Consider the following 17,037-nt stretch of genomic DNA (forward strand, 5'->3'; position numbering starts at 1 on the left):
GCTTCAGAAAGGAGGAATCTTGTGCAGTGAGGCACAGGATATGCTTAATTTCAGCAAAAAGCTGTGACATCACATTGGAAATTGGGTCCTGTCAGTGCCTCAGGGTTTTATTGGCATGATTTCCTACACACCTCTATCTGATAGATAAAAATTTCAGACTTTCCCAAGGAAGGTTAGGCAGTCCCAATAATGTCTGTTGCTTAAACACACTTTAAATAAAGTGAAACACTCATCATTTCCAATCTGGAAATTATGGAAATATTCCTAACATCAAAAGCAAAGCTTTCCTAGCACTTTCAGACCTAGTAATCTTACTCCATACAGCAATACAGTAGCCAAAAGTCCGGGGTTGTGTAAGGATACCCTACAGTAGCTGTCCTTTTCACAGATCCTCAGTCCCTTTCCAACACTCACTGCTAAAAACTGTTCACTTTAGATCTCTTTCTGTGTAGTTACCGTATTAGATTGTGTATTCCCTATACCAAAATGTCTGTAAGTTTGATATTCATGAAACTGGTGTAAGTCTAGCTGCTTGGACTATCAAGAAACCGTAGGTGAGTCATGATCCAACAAGTGTCAGAAGAGACCTAGGACTTGTAAAATGACAGTGTTCCAGCCAGGTATATACCCCCAAAGTCACACAGAAACTACTACAACCACTAATGAAGCCTGGTTTTCCTGATTTCCATCCAGGTTTCTCTTTATACAGGATATATTAAGTATATGTTGATCTGTTTGGGTGAAATTACATTTTTTTACAAAGCAAATTTGAATTTTGAAAAGATTTTCATATTGATGGGTACTAAGGGAGAGGTGGAAAGATAGTCTTTAGGAAAGGACATTTTGACCTCGCCTAGACTGGGTGCAGGCTTTACAAGAGAATTTACCAAGTAACATAAAAGAAATCATAGGAAATCATTTTAATTATATTATAATACTTTGCTTGCTATACAAAAGAACCATAATAGTGTGTTTAAAACTTTGTGTTTCTTTCTCCTTTCTTGTCATCTTCTGTTTGTAGAGTATTGAATGCTTTACTCCCGGCCCTAAGAAAAATGTATTGTGTGTCAAAAGAAACTGGCCTGTCAAACACTGCTTTTGATGCTGACTTCAAAGTTATTGAGCATTTGGTAGAAAGGAAGAAGATGGTGGTTTGGGCTGACCAAACTACCGAGCATTCAAACCAAAATGATCTTCCAGGGATTTCTCTTCTTATGACCTTCCCACAGCTCGCCCCAATTCAGTCTATTCCTTGTTGTAAGTACAACTTTTTATTTTACTCAGTAAGTGGTAGCATTATTTCTAAGGAGATTGTTTTTTATTCCAGTCTACAGAACAGTCGATTTCTTTTCAATAGATCTAGTTATTTGGATGATTGCTAATGAAGAAGCTAGCTTCCAAGGAATTTTAGTTATCAAGAATCTCCCAGGGCCTGCCAGCGTGTGTCTACTGATGTTCTGAGTAACTAGCAGTGTCATTTACTTCTCATTCTTATTTAAATTTTAACTTCAGTTGAAGACTAAAGTTTATAATAAATAATACTATACTCTATAATATATAATACTCTAACCTTAAGAGTAAATAACACTATAGAATTTCTTATTTTTCTATTGACATTAATTATCTCTCATTTTTCTACGAAATTGTGCATAAGATACTTTCATTATGAAACTAATATAAAATCTTGGTTTAAAATAACACTTTCTAGCAATGTAGAATACCAAGCAGAATGCCCTGTCTTTGAGATAACTGATGTTAACCAATTTGGTGATTTTTATATGCTCTCTCTCACTTGAACATTCTGTCTCCCCTTGAGCTCTCTGGGTTCTTACACAAATATGTTTTTATTGGGTAAGCCTCGATATTTGTAAGGTTTCACATTACATTTTGGTCTGCAACTTTTCTCAGTTCCTTAGTTTTCTGTAAACATTTTAAGTTTAAGTAAAGTACCTACATCAGGAATTTACCTCATTTAAAAGTTTGAGGACCTACAAAATAAAGTTGCAGTGATTTAATCAGTGTTCTGTTGAATAGTGCATTAGAGATTCTTTCTGTGTATATTACTCAGAATTTGCATTGCTGAGAACAGATACCTGAGAAAGGTTTTATTTTGATCAAAGATTTTGCAAAAGATTCAGTCCATGGTCACCTGAGCAGATTATACTGTGAGCAGAAGCACACTGTGGAGGAGTTGGCAAACAGGGAGCAGAGAGCGGGGTGGGCTGGGGGCCAGGGATAACCTTGAAATTTTGCCCACCTCTTCCAGTGATGCCCAACCTCCAAAAGTTTACAAAGCTTCCAAAACAGCACCCACAACTGATTTAACACAGGAGCCTGTGGGAGACATTTTATATTCAAACCATAGCTATATGTATTTACATCTGTGCTTTCCTAGAAATTGATTTGCTAGATTAGAAAACAAAAACATTTTTTTCAATTTAAGTACTTTGAATATTCTGAGTCCCCAAAAGTAAAAGTTATTTGTGTAATACCTGAAATCCCAGGTGCCTCAAAACTGAAACAGAGCCAATATGACAATCAGAAGTTTTGGATTTGGGCTCATTTTGTATCTTCAAATTAGATATGTCTATACCAGTATTCCAAAGAAAAAAGAAAATATCAGAACAATTGTGGTCTCTAGTGTTTAGGATAAAGGATACTGTATCTGTACCTAGTACTTAGAAAAGTACTTGTTTAATTTTTATGTAAACCAGAACAGTGACACATGCCTTTAGAATCTGTTACTTTGAATTGCTAGTAACATTGATATATCTTCTAGTATATATCTTTGGTGTTTGTTGAGTTAGGGTTTTTGGTGTTATTTGGGATTTTAAGGGGAGTTTGATTTTTAGACGGGGTCTTGACTATGTAATTCAGACTGGCCTGCAACTTGAAGCCCAATCTGGCCTCAAACTTGAAATCCTCCTGCTCCTGCCTCTGCATCCTGAGTATTGGATTATTAGTATATACCACTACACTCAGTGCTTTATCAAATCTTTAGTTGTTCTGTATTTTTACATGGATGTATTCAGTTGTGGAGAATTGTCTAGTGACCTGGCGTCATGAAGCTTTGTTACCCCTCACTCTCAGTGCGCCCAATGTTGCTAAGCATTTTTGTCACTTCCTCCAGCAACACTGCAATGGCTCTTCTTGGTTGCCAACTTGATACACCTTGGATGGGATGAGAGACCTGCTACTGAGAAAGAGCCTCTCTCAGATTGGCCTATGGACATGTCTGTGGGGCATTTTCTTGCTTTCTAAGTGATGGAGGAGGGCACAGGCCCCAGAAGGTTGTGTAAGGAATCTCACTGAACAGTAGTAGTGATCAAGCCAGTAAGCAGTGTCCTTTCATGAGTGGTGCTTCAGGTCTTGCCTCCAGGTTCTTGCCTGGAGCTCTTGTCCTAACTTTGATAGATGATGGTAGGCTAAGGTAAACCCTTTTCTCCCTAACTTGCTATCATCAGTATTGATCACAGGAACAAAACCCAGTCTTCAACAACCAGCAAACAGCTGTAATGAGAGATTAATTTTAATTTCAGAAATGACCATCCTAAGCTTCCAGCTTCTTCTTCTGCGTGTGGCTCTCAACAGTTTTGTTAACAATACAGTGCTTTCAAACTGATGTTTTCACTTTGTACAGATTTTTTTTAGTTGTCTTCTGAAGAAAGATTAATTTGGATTAGCTATGTCTCTTTTACCAGCAGAAGGTGAAAAATGTTTACATGCAATGTGTTGATCATATTCTTTCCCTACCCCCAGCTCCTCCCAAATCCTCTCCACCTTACTCCCCATGTAACTCATGCTTTTTCTCTCTAAATACACTCAATCTTGCCTGACCTCAGGAGCTAAGAGGATCGGCCTTGTTAGTATTTGGGTGGGAGCTCTCTGTTTGTACATTAAGGTGACAGGAGTTAGAAATATTATTTAAAAGTCTCTGCCCATTTCGTTCTCCCTCTCCTCACTCTCAAATATGTGACTGTACATATATTAACCATTTTTCTTTTAATGAGGCAATTTTATCTTTAGAATTTACCTCGTGAGAGATTTGGAAAGCAACACTTAGAATATACTTTTATCTCTTGCATTTGCTTCTTTATTATGAATTTCAGTATGTTGAAAAGGAAGTGGAGTTTTAGCGTCAAGACTGAGAACTACCAACTACCTGCTATTAAATGCTTATAATTCCTTATTTTAAAGTCCATATCTCTGTTATAATGTACTTACATGGACTATATTTGTCAGCAATAAAATAAAACACTTATTTGGCTATTTTTCATCGTGTTTCAAATGGAAAGACTTGAAATTATTTTATAAACATATATTATTTTTCTTTTAGATTCAGAAAAATATCAGGTTAGGTTTCGTATTCATGGTATTTTGTTCTTGGTTTGTTAATTTTAGTATTTAGTTCAACTGGTTTCATAGATTAGCTATTTGCATGTCTTACTCCATGAGTTGTACCTGTTGTGTTTATGATGTACAGAATCAAAGAAGGATAGAGAGAAAATGTGTGAGTCTTTGTATAAACTCACTGTTCTTGATCTTGAATGTATTGAATTATGTTCATGGGGAGGGACAAACAGTCCAGTTTATGTCTTGTATATACTCATGAACAGTATGAACAGGTTTTGTTGTTAAGTTTCAAAATATAATGCTATTAAACTTGAGTTTTTTCAACTTAAGAAGCTTTATATCAGTAGCAGTATTTTTATTTAAAGCATGTGTGCACTAAAGCATAGTTTATATAGAATTTATTATGAGACTAATCATAATAAATTTAACTTGTACTCTATTGTTGAACATTTAAAACAGTGAATGTTGTTGAAAGTAATATTTCCATAAGCAACTATTTAGATTTATCCTAGTGCTATGTCTAAATAAAGCAAGCAAAGTCCCGTCTGCTTTCTTTTGCTTCAGTTTCTTTCCTGGATTATTCTGAAGTCAGTCTTACATATATATTTTTTCCATTTATATCATTTGTTCCTAGAAGAAAGTATACTAATGTATTCACACCTAATGTTATTAAATATATAATCAGCATTCACATTTCCCTCACTGTTACAGAACTGACTGGTTTCTGTACTTTGTTAAAGTTGGAAGTCAGGCAAGGGCCATATTTCAGAACTGGTTACCTGGCCTCTTTTGTCTCTTTTTGACTCAGGGTCTCACCATGTAACCCTGTCTGGCCTGGAACTTGCTATGTAAACGAAGCTCCTTGAACTCACAGAAATCTAGACAACTCTAGAGCCCCCTTCCACATGCTGGGGTTTAAGGTATGCACCACCACTCCCAGCTATACTACTATTTTAAATCTGAAGCTCTGTCTCAGTTTTGTCTTTCCTAGTCACTTGTTGACTTTTTGCCTATTTAATGGGCATTAATACAATTTACATTTTTGCTTACTAGCATATGTGAATTTCTTCCATTTATTTAAGAGTTTATTTCTGTGACTTACCTACTATTCATTTTAGTATTTTTCTTGTACAGTTCTTTTGCAAAATAAATAAATAAATAAATAAATAAATAGTTTGTTTACGGGCACCTAAATTATGAGGATATTTGTTTATTCATCAATAATATTGAATTACTATATGTAAATTGCTTAGGAAATACCTATATACTTAGGATTAAGCACACAGACATACACACAGACACACATAACATCAATTAGAGACATGAAGGATATAAATTTGAAGAGAACAGGAGCAGTACATGGAAGCATTTGGAAAAAGGAAATAAAAGGGGAAAATGTTGTAATTGTCTCAAAAATATATTTTAAAATGGGGGAAAATACATCACAATGCAAGACAAGCTCCTGCCTCATTGAACCTCTAATTAGGAAAGAAAATGTAGGTCAATTAAACAGAGTTTAGGAATAGATTGCAGCTAATTTGCTGGTTTTATAAGCATAATAAAGTTAGTTCTCACTGATAAACTTGAAGAACCTTACAGACATAGCCAGAGTATCTACACTGTGTTTCAAGTAGGGAGAACAAGCCAGGCTAAATCATAGCATGGAAATTTGTCTAAGTTGTTTCAAGAAAGGCAAGCATGAAATACAACTATTAACAAAGGAAGGTAAATGATAAAATCAGAGTTAAAGAAAAGGCAGATCACACAGAATTATTATTAGGAGTTACTCTATTCTGCATGCCATGGGGATGTATAGCATGATCTGAGCATAGATGGTGTATTGCATGAATCCTAATAGTCTTAATAAAAACCCGGAGCCAGATATCAGGGTGAAAGCTGAAAGATCAGAGAGGCAAAGGAACAAGCCACTAGAGAAACTTCTCACCTCGCCAGCTCCACGAATCCTCTGACTGAATGCTTCTGAGTCCTCAGCTATAAACCAGCTCTAGTTCCCGTTTCTTTACACTTTATATGCCTTTCTCGCCCAGCCATTTCACTTCCTTCCTGGGAATTAATGGTGTGTGTGCTTCCCAAATACTGGTAGCAAAGGCATGAGATCTCAAGTGCTGGGATTAAAAGTGTGTGCCACCACTACCACTGCCTAGCTCTGTTTCTCTCCTAGACTGAATCAATCTCGTGTAGTCCAGGATGGTTTTGAACTCACAGAGATCCAAATGGATCTCTGCTTCCAGAGTGCTAGGATTAAAGGTGTGTGCCACCACCACCTGGCCTCTTTGTTTAATCTAGTGGTTGACTCTTTCCCCTGATCCTCAGGCAAGCTTTGTTTGATATGCAATATATCACCACAGTGGAGACCTTGGCTGTATATTAAAAGTTGACTGGCTACAGTCTTGAGAATATGTTATGATAAGGAAAGGTTGAAGGGTTAGGAGACTATTACAGTAGCAAGTAAAGATGAGGTTGCCTCAGTCAAGAAGTAGAATTACTGAGAGAATAGTATGGCTCATAAGATTTTTGAATTTGGCATCTAGAAGAAGGTGTTTATGTTAAAAGGGTTGGAAAAGACTTCATGTGGAAAAGGTTTTCAGAATCAAAGTAGTTTATATAGAGAAATTTCGTTTGGGGATTGTTGAATTTTCCTTAAGATATATTCAAAGTGGAGATGTCGTTATAGGCTGTTAAGAATCTGAAGTTCAGGACAGAGGTCTTATGATGAACTTTGATGATTGATAACATTTACATAATATTTAAATTGTAGGTTCTTGTTGGGGGGGGTTGTTTGTTTGTTTGGCTCTTTACTCTTTGTGGAGCCTGCCACCCAGATCCCAAATAAAACACTCATGGAGGCTTATTTCTACTTATAAATGCTCAGAGTTAGCTTGGCTTGTTTGTTGCCAGCTTTCCTTAATTTATCCCATCTACCTTTTGCCTCAGGGCTTTTCGCATTCTCTTACTTCTGTAAATCTTGCTCTTAACTTTGTGGCTTGCTGTATAGCTGGATATCTGGTCCCTGATGTCCTCCTCCTTCTCTGGCTACTTCTTCCTCCCAGATTTCTCCTTCTATATTCTCTCTGCCTGCCAGCCCTGCCTATCCTTTCTCCTGCCTTGCTATTGGCTGTTCAGATCTTTATTAGACCATCAGGTGTTTTAGACAGGCACAGTAACACAGCTTCATAGAGTTAAATAAATACAATATAAACAAAAGTAACACACCTTAAAATAATATTCCACAACAGTAGGGCTGGATGAGAAAACCATGGGCTATTAGCTCTTTCATACATTTCATCCCTTACCCTTAACTTTTAAGTGTCAATGTGTCCTTCTGGGCACTAAAATTTTACTTGAATTTTTTCCTCAATGCTTTTGGAATCATTTCCTATCCATTAAATTGTACATTTTTCCTTTCCATCCTCTCTTAATTTATTTTAATATAGTGATCTAATACATTGTTTTCTGAGAAGCCAGTCGTTCCTCTGTGTGTTTGTATGGTACCTTTGCTTTACATACATTAAGTAGGCACATGGATTCTTTTTATGAAATCTCTACTCTTAGGAGCTGGTAGCTGTTTTTCTGTTGTTGTTTTGTTATGGATTTAGATTTTGGATTTTATCTATAGTAATTCTAGTTTCTCTTCATTATTCATTGTTTTGAAATGACTTTTTGATATACCTAGGAGCTGAATGTTAGACTAATTATTTTTCAGTTCTAAGGAAATAAACTCTTCTCTAGAATTGATAGATTAGTCTTTGTTCTTTTTCACTACCAGATTTTCTCTGCTTTGTCCATGTCCTCAGCAGCTTAAGTATTTTCTTAGTATATCTCCTATACATTTGTTATTAAAGATATCCTTAGGAATTGTTTGTTTGTCGAGGCAGGGTCCCACTGAGTCTAGCTTTGGCCGGCCTTCTATACAGAGACCCACTTGCCTGTTTCTCCTGAGTGCTGGGATTTAGGGCCTGCACTACCATGCATTACTATCTGTAGACATTTTATATTTTTATTATACAGGCTACTCTTAAATTTTTGCTCTGTATTAATAAGCATTACTTTTTATTCAGGAAAAAAATAGTTTCTTTCATTTTACAATGTCAGTACTTTAAAGTATAGAGCTAGATATGTAACTTTAAATCTTTATGTTTTATGTCTATGGAGTAAAGTGTTCACCTATCTTGGGTCTGAAAACAGAAAGCTCACTCACAGATAACTGAGGGTACTGACGGGCAAGGTTTATTTATGGAACTGATAAAATTTTGACATTAAATGAAAAGTCAAGACTTCCTCATTACCCATCTGGAAACTCACAGTTAGTAATATTTCTGTCTCTAACCTTTATCTCTGGTTTGTTTTCTTTTTCCCCTTGTCCGTGGTTTGATCTTAAAGTACAATAAAAGGAAAAATACCAGTAGAAGCTAGTCTCTTACAGTACAGATACTCTTGCTGAATGCAGCATTCCATGGTCAGTTTAGCTCTCTCCTAAAATTGTGTCTACAAGGAAATACGTAAAAAATACAAGATCTTCATAATCTTCAAATGACACATGAACAGGAACAGAAATATTTATAGTTAAATCTTCATATTTTTCTTACTTTTAGTCATTACCAATAAGCAGAAGTTATATTTGGGGCCCTAAATACATTATGTTTGCCTCTTGCTCTCCAAGTACATTATGACAGTATTTACTTATTCACATACAACCGTAAATTTGTCTATAAAGATCCTTTGCATTGTTTCTTTTTTACATCTTGAATATGTATGGAAGCTGTGAGAGTAAAACCAAGTAGAAATCAGATACTCTGCTATTTTCCACAGAGAGAAAGGTCAAAGGGTTTTGGTTGATTTAACTCAAACTGCAGAATTAATCTTAAACCACTGTAATAATTTTTAAGTACATGGGAAATTATATTGTTTGTAATATTTTGTTTAAAATTGATATTTTCTTTACTGAAGTTAATATATAGCCACAATAGTACAACAAATTTGCTATAAAATGTATACATACTTTGATGGTACCCTAACTTTTATTTGTGTGGGTGTCTTGTTTTGCTTTTTGGTACTATTTTAACCCAGGGTCCTGGACATACTAGGCAATTATTCTACCACAGACAAACCTACACAGCCTTGCTTGTTTGCTTACTTGCTTGCTTCTTTTGTTGCTGGGCTTTTTTGAAACCGGGTAGACCAGGCAAGCCCTCAGATTTCTGTGTTAGCCCTCATCTGGCTAATTAAGTATGCACCACTGTACCTGGGTACATATCTTTATAAATTTATAATTTATTCACCTGTGTAATTGGCATCCATGAATTTCATGAGTCACAGATCTGTTAAAAAGAATCCATATTTATGATTAGTGCAGTAATTATATCAATCATTTGTAGCCAAAAATGTTTATAGAAATGCATTTATTACTCTTTGATTTCACTCTAGATCTTTGCCCTCTACTTTTTTATTTTGCTTTGTTTCCCAGAATACCTTCTCTTCTATGCATTAATTAGCAGAGGTGCTAGCAAAGGAAGAGTCCTTGCCATCCTTTCATGCTAAATGTCAATTAAATCTAATCCCATTCATCAATGTCCCCCTGTCACATGCACCCATCTTTTCAGCCTATGACTCATGTTTGCTAACTATTGCATTCTGCTTTTATACTAATGTACAGCTCTATAATAAATCTCTTAACATTTGCAACTGTAAGCTTATGATAAATTAGTTCCTCTGGGTAAAATCATTCAGAACATGTGATTTGGCACTTCAAAAGATGACCCCAGAAGGCCTGCCCAATTTTTAAGAGAAAATTTTTTGAACTCATTAGTGACAAATGATCTTGTCTCTTTATTTAAAGGAACCACCTGTAAAATATTGCAGTAAGTTAAAAATAAATTTATTGCCCCTTTGCATAAGAAACCATATGAATTGCTAGTATTTGTGTCGTAAGGATGTATTTAATAGAGAGAAATAAAAGATTTTTTTTTATTTCTTAATGCAATTTATTTTAGAACATTCTGAGAAACTTTGATACAAGGAATGAGTAATTGTGGTGATATAAACTGGTTCTTATTTATCTGGTCTCTCCTAAAGTCTAATCTGCATCTACCACCAAACTATCTTCAAGTAAAGTGCAGAGATTTTAGGAGTGCCTTCAAAGTCTTTCCTGAGCCATTGCCCACCACAGACAGACCTGTACCTACTGCCTTCCCTTTAATTCGATCTCTGAGCTATGCCTCTGCAGTTTCCAAGGTTTTTCTCTTCAGTCCCAGATGATGCTCCCATTTTCCCCTGACCTATTGAGTCTTTCTCTGTATGAAAAAAAACTGTACTCTTTATCCCCTTAGTCTCATGTTTGTAGCTATAGCTTGCCTTCTCTGTCCCCAGCAAAATGTAAGCATTGGAAACTATTTTCAGTAATTCATTTATTATTAAAGTTTTTTCTTTCTTCACTGTATTAACTTTTGGATTAATACAGTGGATTTGTTTTTGTTGCTTGTTACCAATAAATATTTACTTTTAATTTGAGGAAGTTGAGTCAAAAGATATGCTTCATGAACTTATTATACTAATACTTTGTTTTAATAACCTACTGAACTTGTTTTCTAATTACATATGTATATTTTTTTCCAACAAAAATGACATGATCTTTTATTTGTAGATGGTCCATAGCTTTCTTCCCATTGAACCACATGAATTTAAGTCACTGATTTAGTGGTGCTAAAGATTGAACACAGATTCCTGTGCATGCAAATGAGCACTCTAATGCTGATCTACACCTCAACCATTAACTTCCTTCTGATTACTATGTGTTATAGTCATCTAATAATATACTCAGGAACACTGGGTTTGTTTTTACTTCATTCTTCTCATAAGTAAGGCACTAAAATCTTGGTATATATGTGTTACAAGTTGTCTGATATCTTCTTAGACTGCATTCTTAAAAGTAAAATAGCTAGATCAGGTAGTGTGTATATTTTTTACAAATTATTCTCATGTCTAATAAAATTATGCAATGTATCTTCCTAAATGAATAAATGAAAGTGAAAATTGTTATTTGTTGTTTGTCTAATGTAATTAGTTCTGAATTGATCATCTAATTATTTGGTTTACCTATGTTGTCTTTTCTCTTGTTTTTTCAATGAATTGTTTTTCTCTGGTTATTACAAAGCATATATACCTATACATAAATTGAAAAAGATACATACTGAGAACCCAGGGTTTCCATAAATGCTAATTTTTAAAGAACCAAATTTTAAATTATAAAGATATCCATTATTAATACACTTACTTTCCTTCCTAATAATAGTCAAGTGATAGTGTTTTTGTATAGTACCATGTAACTAGTGTGGTAGTTTCTGTTCATAGTTTTGGGGTCTATGAGAATAATTAGATTTGTATAAGTTATTATGTTAATCCTGTTGTCATTATTTCATGTTACTGGATTTCTTTCCTTGGGCTTCTCCCTGATAAATCCCTGATAAAATATAGAACAAGAGATGTGACTTCAAAGTTTACCAACAGCAAATATTATTGACATTGTGAGTTGGAGCATATCAAGTTTTCTTACTATTGAGCAGCAGAGTGTTAAATAAGAAAGTTTTAATGAACACGGAGATTGTATAATATTAAATTCTTGTTCTGGGCTGAAATTGTAAACAGTGTGACTTTTCTGGTGGTCTGCCATTAATCAGACTACCCCGTTAGTTAAAAGATTCAGTAAAAAATGTAGATTGCTGATCCACATTATTACCATGACTAAGGAATGTGAAAGTTGGTGACATTCCTAAGTCATAGGAATAACTACCTTATTACTTTAGTTTTTATTGTTGCTGCTTTTATTTTGGTTGGGGCTTGTGGCAGATGAGAAGGCTGTTCCTAAATTTGGTATTTAGTACTGTTTTGATGGAGTAACTAAGGAGGGTAGTTTTGGTTTTTTTAGTTTTGGTTTTTTGGAGATGGGGTTTTAAGTATCTGTTCCCAAGGGTGACCTTGAACTTGTGACCTTCAAGACTTTCAATTTTGCTAGGAGAATTCATCTATATGTGAATTCATGTTTCTTTTCTCCCATAGTAAGGATTAAACAAAACTATATATTTGGTTTAAAATTATTTGGACAGACTTCTCATTAATAATGTATTGGCTTAAGAAATAGTTCTCATAATTACTGAGATAATTGCTTAACACATTTTACTTTCAGAGGCTGGTGAGAGGGCTCAGGAGCCAAGAGTACATATTATCCTTACAGAGGGCCTGAGCTTAGTTTTCAGCACACAAGTCAGATGGCTCATAACCTCCTGTAACTCCAACTCCAGTGAATCTAAATCTCTCTTCTAGCCACTGTGGGCACCTGCACACACAGAGGCACATACCCACACAGAGACACATAAGTAAAAGATAAAATAAATCAAGCAAATTTCTTGTACATTTGTTAAAACTACTCAAGGAAAATAGACAAAACAGTGTTTTTGTTTTTGTTTTTTCTCTTTGTTTAATGGAATATATGCTGCATAGCTTATAGCAACATTTGGTATGTACTCATTGTCTCTAAACAATATGCTTACACTGCTATGCTTGATTCATCTATATTTAAGTATAATAATTTATATTTATGAGGGATGAAGACTTAGCTCACCTGTACTACCACCTTTTGTCCTGGATCTGATTGTTTTAGCAGGATCAGGTTGAAAAGTGAATATACATGGCTGTGTTACAAAGTGTCATATACATAATTACTAAAATGTATAACTTAATTGCAGAAATAAAAGGAAAATTTATTAATAAAAGATTAAGAACTCTTTTCAAAGCAAAAATACACTGATGTTTCTTTAAATTACTTGTAGAAAGATGAGAAAACTTTTTTTCTATCTTAAAGTATTTCAGCTGAGATAAATTTTTTGGAGAATTGAAATATTTGAAAGATACAAATGTTAAAGTAGAACAGGTATATTATAGGTGAATATGGATAATGTAGAGAAGTGATCTGTACATGTTTAGCTACTTCTTTTCTTATATATACAGTGATTTTCATCAAGATATCCTTCAAATATTTCTTCATCAGACTCTCCTATACTTCATTTTCAAAGCAAAAATGGCCAACATGTTTGCTTTTGTTATACCTACATTATTTCTTCATATTCTTTTAAAAACAAATCCCAGATGTTTAAGAGAAATGGAGAATAGCAAGTATACCCAAACTTTATTTTTCATTCACCAGTCATCAAAATATTATTCATAACCTTATAAAAACTTTAAGATTTTAACTTCAATTCTGAATATTTGTACATGTCTGTATGTGGATGTTTGCCAGCAGAGTATCAAAACCCCATAGCTGTAGTCACAGGTAGTGGTGAGCCAGCCACCTGAAGTGGATGCTGGAAACTGAACTTGATTTCTCCAAATGAGCAGCTAAATTGCATAATACTACATAAATACACAGATGGTAAGTACTTATGATATGATTCGTGTAATATTTTAGAATCTGGACTATTATGAAAATAGTTTTTTATTTTATCAGTTCTTTGAGAGTTTCATACAATTTGTTTTGATCATGTTCATTCCCTCTATACCAGATCCATTCCATCCCTACCCACCCAACTTTGAGTCTTACACAGGTTTTTGTTCAAGTTGACACAACTGCTGTTAGTTCATATGTGCAGCTACCCTGCTATGTCTAGAAGACAGTGTTTCCATGTAGCTGTCCATGACCTCTGGCTCTTACACTGTTCCCACCCCTCTTCTACAGTGATTCCTGAGCCTTGGGAAAGTGGGTACAGGGTATATATTCCCCTTACGACTGAGCATTCTGCCATTTCTTATTGTCTGCATCTTGGCCAGTTGTAGGTCTCTGTGTTAATGATCATCTATGACAAATAAGGGTTGGTAGATATGTTGATCTTTGGTATAACCATGTCATTAGAAGTTGATTTAATACTGTGTCCTTTCTGCAGAACAATAGTACTGGACTTTCCCGTAGGACATTGACCTGTCTTGTCATAAGTTCTTAGCCAATAATAGTTCCAGGTATGAGTTTAATCCCAGAGTGGACTTTAAATCCAATCAGAAAGTAGTTGGTAACTCCATGATATCTGTGCCTCTATTCCACCAAGGGGCATAACTCACCAGGCCAGTCACTTTTGTTGCACATGGAATTCACAGCTAGATATTACTAATGATTGCTTTTCTGCTTCAATAGCACTCAGTACCCTCCAACATTATGTACAATACTAGTCAGTAGATAAAGCTTCCCAGTCATCACCAGACTGATTTTGCCAAGTTCATGACTCAAGTATGTGATGTATTCAACAATAGGGTCTTACTGTGAAGATCTGGACGGCAACCAAAAGCAGTGTCAGTGGCCTATAATGTTTGGGGATCTGTGGGACCACACTGGCCAACTAACAGAAGTTAACCCATTGTTGGCACTGCATTTTTATTTTTTTAGCTTCTGGTTGTAGAAACATTGTTGCCCTTTTACAGGATACTCCATTTTAACTCTTTATGCATGTGTGTGTACTTTAGGAAGCTTTAGCAGTAGTAAGTTTCCATATATCTTTTTCAAAAGGTCTTTAATATTAGTTATCCTCTGCATAATCTATACCCCTCTTCTACCTTACAGTATGCTCCCCAACTCCAGATTAACCCTTCCTGTTTCCATGTACCCTTTTAACTCTGCACCACATGCCTTTGAACCAAGATAAAAAGCCAAAAGTCATTAGATAATGCAGATGATAAAATAAAAGAATCACACATGAAGAATCTCAGGGTCTCATTTTTTTATACAGATTTTAAAATAATTTTCGTGTTTTATCTGTACGATGTATATACAAACATAACCTCGTGCCTCTAGTTATTTGGGCTTAAAAGAGCTGGTTTCTGAACAAACAGACATCACTCTTCTTCCTACTTTACCTCAGACATCACTCCTACCAGGGTGTGTGTGTGAGTGTGTTTTAGAGGTTGTCATGTATATTACTTAAAGCAGTCATTTTCCTAGTGATGGCATAATACATTGACACATTGTACTTCCTGTATTTCCTTCTGCTCTGCCTTTATGCCTTCATTTGTATTTGGTGACCTTTTGCTTTGTTTCATCAAAATTAAGATCAAGATGTTTACAAAATCCATATACCACTTCATTTAACAGATGTTTCTTGTATACCAAATCCATAAAAAATTATTTTTATGTAACAGTGCAATTGTGAATGTTCTATGTTTTACTTAGCTATTCCCTAATTGATTTAATTCTACCCTTGTAGTAGAAGCTAAAATTGTGTAATACTGGAGGATGTAGTTTGTAGTAGAAGCTAAAATTGTGTAATACTGGAGGATATAGCTTCCAGACTATCTGCCATTCCTTTATATTTTCCTCTTAGGTCAGGTGAAGTTATTGTAAGTATGCTTGTACTTATGAACAACTGGGCATAGAATTACACTCCTGTAGTCCCAGCTACTCCAGACTGAAACAAGAGGATCCTTTCAATCTTAATATGATCTTGGACAACATAGTGATACTTCTTCTCACCTCCCACCCACCACTGTATAAGATATTTGAATGGCAGCTGGTGTTTGGGAACCATTCTGGAATCAATACTCACTGATATTCAGAAGTGACTACTCCTTACCTGAACTACTTACCTTTGGTCCCTCTGATGGACAACAAACCATGCTTTATATCATTTGCATCTAATTTGATTCTAACATGCTTTTTTATTATTCTCCATCACTGCTGTAACTACCTTGTCCAAGCTGTCATTGTTTTTCACATGAGCTGTAGAGGCAGGCTGTAAACGATGTTCCTGTTTCATCTCTTGTCCATGCTAACCGCTGGTTGGTTGATTGGTTGACAGGACATTGCTGCATAGCTCAGACTGGCCTTGAACTCTCAAGTCTCCATCCTTGGCCTTTTGAGTGCTAGGATTATAGGCATATACCATCTTTTCTGGCTTTTTATGAAGACATAAAGGAATATAGTCTCCTTCCAGGTTCCTTTTTATCTCTTCTAAACTCGTAAGTTTGAGAATTATGGAATCTTGATAAATAGCATTATCTCCACTTGGTAGATAACATTTTCTCAGGCTGAATTAGGTACATCTGCCCCAAGCCAGCTCTTCTGGAAATTTACTATATACCCCTTTCTTCTAATGGAAAAGTACAGCAAATCCTTTTTGTCAACACAGGCCTAGCATATTCAGTAGATCTTAGAGCCTATAGATGATAGTAGCCTTAACCTTACATTTTCCTCTTGTTGTACTTTCCTAAATAATCACTATATTGTAGAAAGCTTCTTCAAAATGAAATGTCCTATCTTGTATGTTTTAAGTTTTCATTAAGTGGGGTCATAACCTTGTATATAGTTACAGTAAGTTGAATGTTTAATTTTGTGGAAGTGTTTGAATACTAGTTTTGCTTTTATTGTCTCATAAACCTTTCTTATCAGCTATTCAACCTGTGTGGTCTTAAATTGACTATCTACCCTCTCATTATTTTATCTAAAATGAAATTGAAAGCTGAGAAAAAAAGCTTTATCTCATATATTTTGGATATCCATAGTATCTCTTCAAGCCAAGCACAACAATCAGTAATAATCCATATTTACTACACCTGTATGTCTATCCTCTGTAACACAAATTGCTAAACAGACTTATTAATAAAAAGCCCGGAGCAAGACAATGGGGTGAAAGC

The 17,037-nt window shown here is 35.2% G+C and overlaps 1 protein-coding gene across 1 annotated transcript in view; it reads left to right on the forward strand.

The window, feature by feature from the left end:
* Kif18a (kinesin family member 18A) overlaps positions 1 to 17,037 on the forward strand; it is a 65,788-nt gene that overhangs the window by 36,100 nt on the left and 12,651 nt on the right. The window contains exon 13 of the mRNA XM_028882390.2: positions 1,022 to 1,257. Coding sequence (XP_028738223.1) covers positions 1,022 to 1,257 — 236 coding nt within the window. The remainder of the gene's footprint in view (positions 1 to 1,021; positions 1,258 to 17,037) is intronic.

Source organism: Peromyscus leucopus, chromosome 4, assembly GCF_004664715.2.
Source record: "Peromyscus leucopus breed LL Stock chromosome 4, UCI_PerLeu_2.1, whole genome shotgun sequence".
Classification (NCBI taxonomy): Eukaryota; Metazoa; Chordata; class Mammalia; order Rodentia; family Cricetidae; genus Peromyscus; species Peromyscus leucopus.